Source organism: Lathyrus oleraceus, chromosome 5 (genome assembly GCF_024323335.1).
Source record: "Lathyrus oleraceus cultivar Zhongwan6 chromosome 5, CAAS_Psat_ZW6_1.0, whole genome shotgun sequence".
Classification (NCBI taxonomy): Eukaryota; Viridiplantae; Streptophyta; class Magnoliopsida; order Fabales; family Fabaceae; genus Lathyrus; species Lathyrus oleraceus.
Genome location: NC_066583.1, coordinates 63,027,733 through 63,039,941, shown reverse-complemented (window position 1 = coordinate 63,039,941; position 12,209 = coordinate 63,027,733). Strand labels below are relative to the sequence as shown.

The 12,209-nt window shown below is 35.6% G+C and overlaps 1 protein-coding gene across 2 annotated transcripts; it reads right to left on the bottom strand.

Annotated features, from left to right (window-relative positions):
* Positions 1–7,255: 7,255 nt before the first annotated feature.
* On the bottom strand, positions 7,256–12,209 carry LOC127085312 (protein tesmin/TSO1-like CXC 5). Of its 2 annotated transcripts, XM_051025835.1 has the most exons (11): positions 11,990–12,209; positions 11,528–11,868; positions 10,703–10,810; positions 10,397–10,574; positions 9,891–10,244; positions 9,764–9,817; positions 9,500–9,600; positions 9,310–9,404; positions 8,673–9,065; positions 7,829–7,891; positions 7,256–7,708 (listed from the first exon to the last, which is right to left on the bottom strand). In XM_051025835.1, the coding sequence occupies exons 2-10, from the start codon at positions 11,848–11,850 to the stop codon at positions 7,851–7,853; spliced, it is 1,647 nt and encodes a 548-aa protein (XP_050881792.1). In that variant the 5' UTR covers positions 11,851–11,868; positions 11,990–12,209; the 3' UTR covers positions 7,256–7,708; positions 7,829–7,850. The 2 variants fall into 2 exon arrangements, with proteins under 2 accessions (XP_050881792.1, XP_050881793.1); XM_051025836.1 differs by lacking the exon at positions 9,764–9,817.

Sequence of the window (12,209 nt, the reverse complement as noted above, 5' to 3'; positions counted from 1 at the left end):
GATGGTGGTCAGAAGTCAGAAAGCTCAACCTCTGATAGACAAAAGAATGCTCAGAAGGGAAAAGAGAAGTATGACAAGAAGAAGATCCAATGTTACTGTTGTAAGAAGTTTGGTCACTTTGCTAGAGACTGTTGGTCAAACAAGGAGAGAAAATCAGAAGAAGCAAATATAGCCAGAAGTTCTGATGACGAATCTGTGCTATTGATGGCCTCTGAATCTGATGATATGGATCTGATAGACTGGTGGTATATGGACACTGGCTGTTCAAATCATCTTACTGGAAACAAGAAATGGCTGGTTGACTTTGACTCTGAAAAGAGGACAAAGATCAGATGTGCTGATGACAAATATCTTAATGCAGAAGGTATGGGAAATGTCAGAGTGATTCTGAACAATGGGAAAACAGCATTGATTCAGAACGTGTGGTATGTACCTGGCATCAGAAGCAATCTGATGAGTGTGGGACAATTAATTGAGAAAGGTTTTTCAGTTACCATGAAAGACAATCTTTTGAAGTTGTATGACTGCAATCAGAAGTTGATTATGGAGTCAGAACAGGGAAGGAATAGAACATTCAAGGTGAATGTCAGAACTGCAGACTCAGAATGTCTTAGTGCAACAAGTGCTGAGAAGGAGAGTGAGCTGTGGCACAGAAGATTTGGTCATTTGAATTTCAGAAGCTTAAAACATCTGAATTCAAAGAAGTTGGTACATGGAATTCCTGCAATTAAGAAGCCTGAAAAGTCATGCAAAGTTTGCATGGAAGGAAAACAACCACGATTGCCATTTGCGTCAGAAACTGCTCCAAGAGCAAAACATGCCTTGGGAGTTGTACATTCTGATGTGTGTGGTCCATTTCCAGTAGCATCGATTGGAGGGAATAAATACTTTGTGTTATTTGTTGATGAATTCACAAGAATGACATGGGTATCCCTTATTAAGTTCAAACACGAGGTGTTTGATGAATTCAAGAAGTTCAGAATGAAGGCTGAGAATCAGAGTGGTCAAAAGCTGAAGATTCTTAGAACTGACGGTGGAGGTGAGTATAACTCCAAAGAGTTCCAGAAGTTCTGTGAGGAGAATGGAATTGAGCATGAGGTTACTGCTCCTTATACCCCTCAACACAATGGTCTTGCTGAAAGAAGAAACCGAACTTTGCTTGATATGGTGAGAAGCATGCTAAAGGAGAAGAAGCTTCCTCAGAAGCTCTGGGGAGAAGCTGTTGCCACCGCAACGTATGTACTCAACCGATGTCCTACGAAGAAGTTGAAGGAAATAGTTCCAATACAGAAGTGGACTGGAGATAAGCAAAGTGTTAGTCATCTGAAGGTGTTTGGTTCTGTTTGCTATAAACATGTTCCAGAAGCCAGAAGACAGAAGCTGGATGATAGAAGCAAAGTGATGATTCTGATAGGGTACCACAGTACAGGTGCATACAAGCTCTATTGTCCAGAAACCAATAAAATTGAATTCAACAGAGATGTGATTGTGAAGGAATCAGAAGTTTGGAATTGGGATAAGTCTCAATCTGACTCTGATGTTAGAACCTCTGAAGAAAGGTCAGAGTTCAGAATTTCTGAGGCTGGAGTAAACTCTGATATTGATTCTGATTCTGATAGTGATTCTGACTCTGGAGAAGACTCAGAAGATGAAGGTGACTCTGATGATCCAGACTCTGATGACCCAGACTCTGATGGTAATCCAGATTCTGGTGGCAATTCAGACTCTGGAAATATGCCAGACCCTGAAGATGGTCAAAGCTCTGGAGGAAGTCAACCATCTGAAGCTAGAAACTCTGAAGCTCAAGACTCTGAACAAGTTCAGAGACCACAAAGAATCAGAAACATCCCCAGAAGATATGCAGAATTTGACATGCTGAAAGACACTGAAGGAGAAGTTATTCAGTGTGCCATGTTAGTAGACTCTGAACCCATAAGTACAGAAGAGGCTCTTAAGCAGAAGCTCTGGCTGAAGGCCATGAAAGAAGAACTTGATGCTATAGAGAGAAACAAGACTGGAAGTTCTGAACAAGAGATAGCCAAGTTCAAGAAAGTTCTGATGAATGAATTCGAAATGACTGATCTAGGCAAAATGACATACTTTCTAGGGATGGAGTTCAGATACTCTGAGAAAGGTATTATTTTGCATCAGCTCAAGTATGAATTAGAACTTCTGAAGAGATTTGATCTGAAGAATTGTAAGATTGCTGTTACTGCATGCCAAGCTGTGTGGATTCTGAATCTATTGCAGGATCTGAAGATTAAAGTAAACAAACCTCTGAAGCTGATGATTGACAACAAGTCTGCAATCAATCTTGCCAGAAACCCAGTGTTGCATGGGAGAAGCAAGCACATTGAGACCAAGTATCATTTTCTGAGACATCAAGTTCAGAGGGGAGTGTTAGAAGTTGTACACTGCAGCACTCAGAAGCAGTTGGCAGATGTTCTGACGAAAGCTATCAAGACTGATCAATTTCTCAGATTAAGGGATGGAATTGGTGTTACAAGTTTTGATGGAATATGAATTAAGGGATGGTATTAGATTTAATTATTAGATTTAATTCATATTTAAGTTTGTTAGATATTAGATTTAAATATTAGATTTGATTCATATTTAAGTTTGTTAGATATTAGATTTAAATATTAGATTTGATTCATATTTAAGTTTGTTAGAGGCTTATAAATAGGGTGTCAATCATTGTAACTTTTAATCATGTTTTGTAGCCGTCATTCTTAATAGAATATTCATCTTTTATTCTACCTTTGCACCAACAGAAAGGAGTTTGAAAAGTTGGTTAGACGGAGAGAGATTAGTGATGGGAAAGAAATTAGAAGTATTGAGATGCTTGTTTCGTACATCTCACTAACGCGGTTATTTGTAAGTTTCTAATGCATCAATTCACCTTAATGCATCCGCATTTGACAACCTAATTTTCTCGCGGTAGTGTCAGCACAATGGTTGAGTTAAAGCATACCCTGCATTCGTAACTTATTTCTGAAGGTTCTTGTCTTTGATTTTCCGCATGAAATTTTGTGCAATATGTTTAATACAATAGACATGGCTAGAAGGAAGGTTTTTCCATCTGTTCTCAGGATTATTGTACGCACTCTCAATAGATGCATGTTTGTCTGAAAACAAACAGAGGTTGAGTTGTGGAGCAACGTATGTTATGAGATTCTTGAGAAAGAAACCCCAACCACCAAGAGTCTCACCTTCAACCACCATGTCTTATGTGGCGTTGTGATGCCAACTCAATCTAAACCATGTATCTTTCTAAGACCAGAAAATGGACTTTTAATGGAAATTACATAGAATTATCAATATACTTGGAGGTGAACAAAAGATATTTGTGTCCATGTCAAGAAAGAAATTCCAATTACATGTGGTTGATAGTTATTCCAGACAAACTACTTTAAAGGGAATGAAACCAATATCTAACTATGCACATGAGCAACAACAATTACAGACTGCAATACAAAACAAACATCTTTTCACTATAATATACAAGTCCGGTCACTAAGAACTTATAAAGTCTTTCGTGACTCAAACTCAGTCTTGTCAACAACAAAAAAGGTAGTTCAATCTAATTCAAAAAATGGACTGAGTTACTTGTATCAAAAGGCAACGACGCCACACAGATGGTGAGTAAGAAAATTTTTATACCTATTATCTTAAGATTTTGGATGAATATGTGGTGTCTCTCACAAATATGTTCCTCTAAAAGAAGAAGTCTCACAATATTCAATACTCCATAGTAATAAACTCACCCAACAAAACTCATACAACCCCTCAATTTAAAAAATACACAAGTGAATTTTTAAAGTGAGATCCCTCACATAACTCCTTAATGTTGACTTCCAACAGAAAATGATGTAAATGTAAGCACTTTATGCCTTTGTATCCAGTTATATTTCAGGTAAAATATGTATCTTTCTAAGGCCAAAAAATGGAATTTTAATGGAAATTACATAGCATTATCAACATACTTGGAGGTGAACACAAGATATTTGTGTCCATGTCAAGAAAGAAGTTCCAGTTACATGTGGTTGATAGTTATTCCAGACAAACTATTTTAAAGGGAATGAAACATATTTCTAAGTATGCACATGAGTAGCAGCATTTACAGGTTGTCCTACAAAACATACATTTTTTCACTATAATATACAAGTTCGGTCACTTAGAAAGTCTTTCGTGACAAAAACTCAGTCCTGTCAACAACAAGAAAGGTAATTCAATCTGATTCGAGAAAGAGACTGATTTACTTGTATCAAAAGTCAACGACGCCACAAGGTTGGTGAATAAGAAACATTATGTACCTATCACCTTAAGGTTTTAGATAAATATGTGGTGTGCTCTCACAAATATGTTGCTCTAAAAGAAGAAGTCTCACAATATTCCATATTCCCTAGTAAAAAAAACCCCAACAAAACTCATACAACCCCTCAATTAAAAAAATACACAAGTGAGTTTTTAAAGTGAGATCCCTCACATAACTCCTTAATGTTGAATTTCAATGAAAAATGACATAAATGTGAGCACTTTATGCCTTCATATCCAGTTATACTTCAGAGATAAGATGTATCTTTTTAAGACCAAAAAATGAACTTTTAGTGAAAATTACATAGAATTATCAATATACTTGGAGGTGAACTATCAATATACTTCGAGGTGAACAAAATATATTCGTGTTCATGTCAAGAAAGATGTTCCAGTTACATGTGGTTGATAGTTATTTCAGACAAACTATTTTAAAGGGAATGGACCCAATATCTAACTATGCACATGAGCATTAGCAATTACAGGCTGCACTACAAAACAAATATTTTTTTCACTATAATATACAAGTCCAACCACTAAGAACTTAGAAAGTCTTTTGTGTCTCAAACTCAGTCTTGTCAACAACAAAAAAGGTAACTCAATTTGATTCAAAAAAGGGACTGAGTTACTTGTATCAAAAGGCAACAGCGCCACACAGATGGTGAGTAAGAAAAGTTTTGTACCTATTATCTTAAGATTTTGGATAAATATGTAATGTCTCTCACAAATGTGTTGCTCTAAAAGAAGAAGTCTCACAATATTCAATACTCCCTAGTAATAAACTCCCCCAACAAAACTCATACAACCTCTCAATTTAAAAAAATACACAAGTGAGTTTTTTAAGTGAGATCCCTCACATAACTCCTTAATGTTGACTTCCAACAGAAAATGATGTAAATGTGAGTACTTTGTGCCTTCGTATCCAGTTATATTTCAGAGATAAGATGTATCTATCTAAGACAAAAAAATGGACTTTTAGTGGAAATTACACAGCATTATCAATATTCTTGGAGGTGAACACAAGATATTTGTGTTCATGTCAAGAAAGAAGTTTCAGTTACACGTGGTTATAGTTATTCTAGACAAACTATTTTAAAGGGAATGGAACCAATATCTGACTATGCACATGAGCAGCAACAATTACAGGTTGCAATACAAAACATACATTTTTCACTGTAATACATAAGTCTGGTCACTAAGAACTTAGAAAGTCTTTCGTGACTTAAACTCAGTTCTATCAACAACAAAAAAGGTAATTCAATCTGATTCGAAAAAGGGATCGACTTACTTGTATCAAAAATCAACGGTGCCACAAGAGTGGTGAGTAAAAAACGTTTCATATTTATCACCTTAAAAATTTGGATGGATATGTGGTGTGTCTCTCACAAATATGTTGTTTTAAAAGAAGAAGTGTCGCAATATTTAATATTTCCTAGTAAAAAAAACCCATACGACCCCTCAATTTAAAAAATACAGAAGTGAGTTTTTAAAGTGAGATCCCTCACATAACTCCTTAATGTTGAATTTCAACGGAAAATGATATAAATGTGAGCACTTTATACTTTCGTATCCAGTTATATTTCAGAGATAAGATGTATCTTTCTAAGACCAAAAAATGGACTTTTAGTGAAAATTACATAGAATTTTCAATATACTTAGAGGTGAACAAAAGATATGTATCCAAGTCAAGAAAGAAGTTCCAATTACATGTGGTTGATAGTTATTTCAGACAAACTATTTTAAAGGGAATGGAACCAATATCTAACTATGCACATGGGCAACAACAATTACAGGCTGCACTACAAAACAAACATTTTTCACTATAATATACAAGTCCAATCACTAAGAACTTAGAAAGTCTTTCGTGACTCAAACTCAATCCTGTCAACAACAAAAAAGGCAATTCAATCTGATTCAAAAAAGGGGACCGAATTACTTGTATTAATAGGCAACGGTGAGTAAGAAAAGTTTTGTATCTATTATCTTAAAATTTTGGGTGAATATGTGATGTCTCTCACAAATGTGTTTCTCTAAAAGAAGAAGATCTCACAATATTCAATATTCCATAGTAATAAACTCCCCCAACAAAACTCATACAACCCCTCAATTTAAAAAATACACAAGTGAATTTTTAAAGTGAGATCCCTCACATAATTCTGTTCCAATAGAAAATGATGTAAAAGTGAACACTTTGTGCCTACGTATCCAATTATATTTCAAAGATAAGATGTATCTTTCTATGACCAAAAAATAGACTTTTAGTGGAAATTACATAGCATTATCAATATACTTGGAGGTGAACACAAGATATTTGTGTCCATGTTAAGAAAGAAGTTCCAGTTACATGTGATTGATAGTTATTCCAGACAAACTGTTTTAAAAGAGATGAAACCAATTTCTAACTATGCACATAAGTAACGGCAATTAGAGGTTGCCTTACCAAACAAACAATTTCTTCACTATAATATATAAGTCCGGTCATTAAGAACTTAGAAAGTCTTTTGTGACTCAAGCTCAATCATGTCAACAACAAAAAAGGTAATTCAATCTGATTCGAGAAAGGGACCGAGTTACTTATATCAAAAGTCAACGGCATCACAAGGGTGGTGAATAAGAAACGTTATGTATCCACCATTTTAAGATTTTGGATGAATATGTGATGTGACTCTCACAAATGTGTTGCTCTAAAAGAAAAAGTCTCACAATATTCCATACTCTCTAGTTAAAAACTCCCCCAACAAAACTCATACAACCCCTCAATTTAAAGAATACTCAAGTAAGTTTTTAAAGTGAGATCCCTCACATAACTCCTTAATGTTGAATTTCAACGGAAAATGATATAAATGTGAGCACTTTATGCCTTCCTATCCGGTTACATTTCAGAGATAAGATGTATCTTTCTAAGACCGGATAATTGACTTTTAGTGGAAATTACATAGAATTATCAATATACTTGGAGATGAACTATCAATATACTTGGAGGTGAACAAAAGTTCTTGTCCATGTCAAGAAAGAAGTTCCAATTACATGTGGTTGATAATTATTCTAGACAAACTATTTTAAAGGGAATGGAACAAATATCTATCTATGCACATGAGAGACAGCAATTACAGGCGCACTACAAAACAAACATTTTTTTCACTTTAATATACAAGTCATGTCACTAAAAACTTAGAAAGTCTTTCGTTACTCAAACTCAATCCTGTCAAAAAAAAAAAGGTAATTCAATCGGCGGGGAACCTCAATGAAAGATCATTAGTATAGTGTCTATTAGTTTTTGCACATGTGGCCTGATATATTTCAGTAACTGCTGGGATGGAGCAATTGGCAGTGCAGTTGCCAAGAGTTCCCTTAGTTTCAGCACCGCTATTACCATCACCATCACCGTTGCCTGCAGGGAAAAGATACTAATTTTAGGAACTGATACAAATTATTTCAAAGCTACTTTATGCCATATGTATTAATTTAATCTTAAGAACAAAACGATTAAGGAATCGGAGAAAAAACTAACCCCCAATGAAGAGAGAACAGAGTCATTTATTTCTGATCCCACTTTCTGCTTCTGGAATCTGGCCTATACATGAACAGTCAATCAAGACACTAAAAATAGAGGGATTATTCATTACCTCAATCACATCAGATATTTAACCAAATGGCAAGGCACTTCTTAGATTTTTCAGTCATGGGAATTTCTAATGAAAAAATTAAAATTCTAACAAGAGGTCTCAAAAACAAAACAGTGAGATGCTGTTTATTGTAATGATGCAATATATTGAGTGTGTTGGACAATTTCTCTCGAGCAATGACAAGGTGAAACAACACAGGGAAATTGTGAACTGAAACGCAATATTCTGTACTGAAAAATAGTAGCAGAAGAGCCTAAGCTCTTTTTGTCAAAACACTTACAAGTAGATACAATGATGATAGCAATTTCTACAAGCATACAAATGATGAAACCATACTTTTCACCATATTCTTCCTTGGTGACTAGAATCGCTTCTTGATTCAGATATTAGGTGATGCATGACTACAAGGTTCCAATTTGACTTTCTTAATTTCATGAATTTGATGATGCTAAAAAGTAATCTGGTAAGAGAAACTGCTATAAAGTGTAGTTCATCAAAGAGACCACGAATGGGTACACTAGATGGCTAGCTGAATCTGAATGCTCATCACACAATGTAAACATATTCTTTGCTCATGAGGACATGTGAGAATGACAAAAAATGGTCTCTTTCGATGTAAGGCGATAAAGCTATAGATGGGTTAATTGTATCCTTCATATTAGTCAGCCATGCCAAATAAGGCTTATCACAATGACTATTTAAAATTGTACGAATTTCAGAAAGCCTAACCTTTTATGCTACCAAGAGTAATGAGTCCACCAAGAACATCTCTGAACTTGGTCAAGATAAGCCTTTCCTGCTCTGCATAAGTATCTGTGCATCCATCAGAATTGGAAGACTTCTGAATCATGTTATGTTTAGTGTTTTCAATTGCAACTCCATTTGCAGAACCAGTATCGAAAAACATCACATCTTGTTCATCACACATCAATTCAAGTGTTTCCGGTGACAATGGCCTATTACGAACGTCAATATCAACTGCATCTGTTACATCTTTATTTGCATGATTCTCACAATCAGTCTTGACAACTTTTCGACTGTCTTGCAACGATTGAGCTGATGAAATAGTCGAAGCTTCAGATTTCCTGGTCTCTACTTTTCTAACTTCTTTCCCTCTCATTTCTGGAAAATGTCAATCAATTTCATACATGGTGTGAAAAAGTAAGGGATGGATGAAAAGCTAGAGAATAGCAAAGAAAGACAAATATATTTCAAGTGTAAAAAAATATTGAAATATAAATATCCTAGTAGGCATAAAATTTAGAAAATTCGCAAATGAAAACCAAAATATTCTCAATCATTCACCACAAAGTAGATAAATTAAATTATTATATGATAAGATGAATATCCATGTGTTAGTCAAAACCTGCATTTTTCTTTGTAGCTTCTCCAGAGAGAACAACTAAAAGTGAACAAAGATTCTTCACATTCTGTGTCTGGAGGACATCAGCCAACACAGACCTTCAGCATGAAATATTGTTAATTCCAATTTCTCTATATCCATATTTCAAGCATAACATAAATTCATCACCTAATGATTTGAAAAAATCATATACCTGTATGTAGATCTTGAAGATCCTGGAATTATTGTATTGGCAGTGTTAGAAACACAGGAAGCTGACAGGGATAAAAGAGATGAAGCCGTAGGATCGAGTTCCTGATTAAAATGATTGGTTGCAAGTGGTTGTCAGATCATGGAGGAAACTGATCAACAAATTAACAGGGAAGTGACAAGAAATTTGATGGCTCCAAGAGATAAAAATAGAATTGAGAAGTTGATATATTTGATATGCAGTGATTATTTATACGAATGTTGCTACCTTATTAGTTTCACATGCTTTCAAATCCAAACACACTGAATTTGAATGGTGACCCTACAACAGAAATAATAACTAAATGGTTATGAAACAAATCCAAATCTTATCAATAATGCAAAGAAGAAAGCACCTGTTGGCATTGAGCAGTCATGTTAACGGTTTGATCTATAAAGGATTTGCCAGAAAGTATTTCTGGGATTTTTCTCTTCTTGGGTGTTATGTGGGTTCTAGGGCTGAAGGGTCCAACTGCTCCACTAATGGCCGCGTTAGTTGTCTGTCTGATTTGTACTAGTTTACACTCTTCTTGGAAAACTGCTCTTCGTTCGTCACATCCTTCAAAATTCTTGCAGTCCATGCATTTACAATTTTCAGAGCAGAGGATATTGGCTTGGAAACACTCACAATACTTCTTAAGGCAACCTGATTTCTTGCAGTTACATCCTTTATTGTGCTTTCCTGTTACTTGAATTTCAGACACTTCCTCCTGAGTTTGTTCAAGACATTTAAATTTAGCACAAGTCAACTAAAATATCAGCTAAATCCAGAATAGTTATTAAAATCACAAAATTTTAGCTCAAAAGACTGATGCCAAACACCAACTATAAATACTTGAGGGAGTTGAATTGAATTACTAACCATAGAAACTTCTGGTTTTTGTGGACTGCTTGCAATTTTTGGTCTGAAAGCATTTGGATTTCTTTCCAGAGTTATTCCAACTGCTTCCTGACGAGCAGCCTCATTGTCCACATTATTATGACAATTCAGACAGTTGCATCCATCACAATAGATCCCAGCTGCAAAGCACTCACAGTACCTTGTAGTTGCAAAATTAGCTATTGTTAGTTAAAGAAAGCATATAAAAGCATGCAAGATGTTCAGATAGGTCATGTGGTAAAATACTCTTGATGGAAGTTTTTCATACACAGAAGATAAAGTACTTACAATTTAAGGCATCGAGAATTTTTGCAGTTACACTGTTTTTGTTTCTTTGGAGTATTATCCTTTAATCCTGCATTATGTTGAGGCTGTGATCTAGGAGACTCGTGCTTTCTGAAGGAAAATAAATGCATTCAAACACAATAAAATGAAAATTAGTACAAAAGTTCTTGTGGTGGAGTAAAATTCAATCAGAGGGAGAGATAAAACAGTCTTTTTGATAGGACTCTTTAAATGGACAGATGAAATTAATGTTTTTTATTAACAAGTTTAGGTCACTTTCCTTTCATGAAAACTAATGGCAGCTGTCTAGCTTATTTGGTATTTGTCTAGTTTAGTGGAAAATTTATAACCTTTTTTCCCAAAAGTGCAAGCATTACTGTTTTCACTATTTACCCACACACAAGTTAGATTATTATAACCAACCTCAGAATGATGCTGAGATCGCATGCAGATACAACAAACCAAGTTAGATTATTAGTGAAATGAATTATTGACTACAATTGGTAGGAAATTCAGACTTTCATCCCTAATTCTCTTTACACTAGCACTTATGCAACCATCCCTACCTTTAAAAAATCTGCAAGAATCATGCGTTTCACACATCTAATCAAATTACAGACAAGAACCCTTGTCTTCATTTAGAAGCTAACTTCCAGTAAAAGCCTTCTGTTTCTTACACAATCTCAACCTCTACTAAAGTTCCAAACATGCATCACTAATAAATCCAAATCAACTTTCTAACTGAATATCAATACACTTTAGCATCAAAATTGCTTATCATTAAATGCAACACATTCAAAAGGAAAAACAAAACGTTATTTCATTTACCTCTTCACCGGAAGCTTCTGTGAGGGGTGCTGTAAACGACGGACCGGAGAAACTAACTGTGGCATTACCGGCTGAGACTGTGACGTTCTCTGCTGTTGCCACCGTGGCTGTGAAGGTAACCACGGCCGTTGACTCGATGACTGAAAATCCAATGTCAATTGCGCCGGAGAACGCGACTGCGTCGGCGACTGTAGAATAGTTTGCGACTGTTGCGTCGGTGGCGATAATGTCAAGTACGCCGGACCTCCACATACGGCAGTGAAATCCAAGTGCCTCACAAATCTCCGAGCAGCTAAATCCAGCGTCGTTTCACTCTTCTCCATCTACGTTTCTTCTTAAACCTGTAAAAAAACGCTCAACTCAACGCTAAACAGATATCGATCTTGTTAAGCTTTGATTTCAAATCACAATGTGTGAATCTTAAAAACTCGCCGTTTCGAATTGAGTTTCCGAAACATTTACCGTCCGTTACGGATTGTAATTCTGGATGCAAAGAATCGACAGCGATTGTGAGAGAAAGGTAAGGTAAACGATGATAAAAAACATGCAGAGAATTAAAGGATTGTAGGTGGAGAGGATCACCGGAGAATTTGTTGCGGTGAAAACTCCGCCGTGGGAGTGGGAGTGGGAGTGGTTAGTGGCACTGGTTTCTCTCTTTTTAGTTTTTGAGATTTTGAAATTT

What these genes read in the sequence shown, in the direction of transcription:
- LOC127085312 (XM_051025835.1), bottom strand. Translation starts at nt 11,850, where the DNA reads ATGGAGAAGAGTGAAACGACGCTGGATTTAGCTGCTCGGAGATTTGTG. An exon ending in AGCTACAAAGAAAAATGCAG is followed by an intron (nt 9,066 to 9,309) that starts GTTTTGACTAAC and finishes GACATTTTCCAG; the next exon opens with AAATGAGAGGGAAAGAAGTT. An exon ending in TACTCTTGGTAGCATAAAAG is followed by an intron (nt 7,892 to 8,672) that starts GTTAGGCTTTCT and finishes GTTCATGTATAG; the next exon opens with GCCAGATTCCAGAAGCAGAA.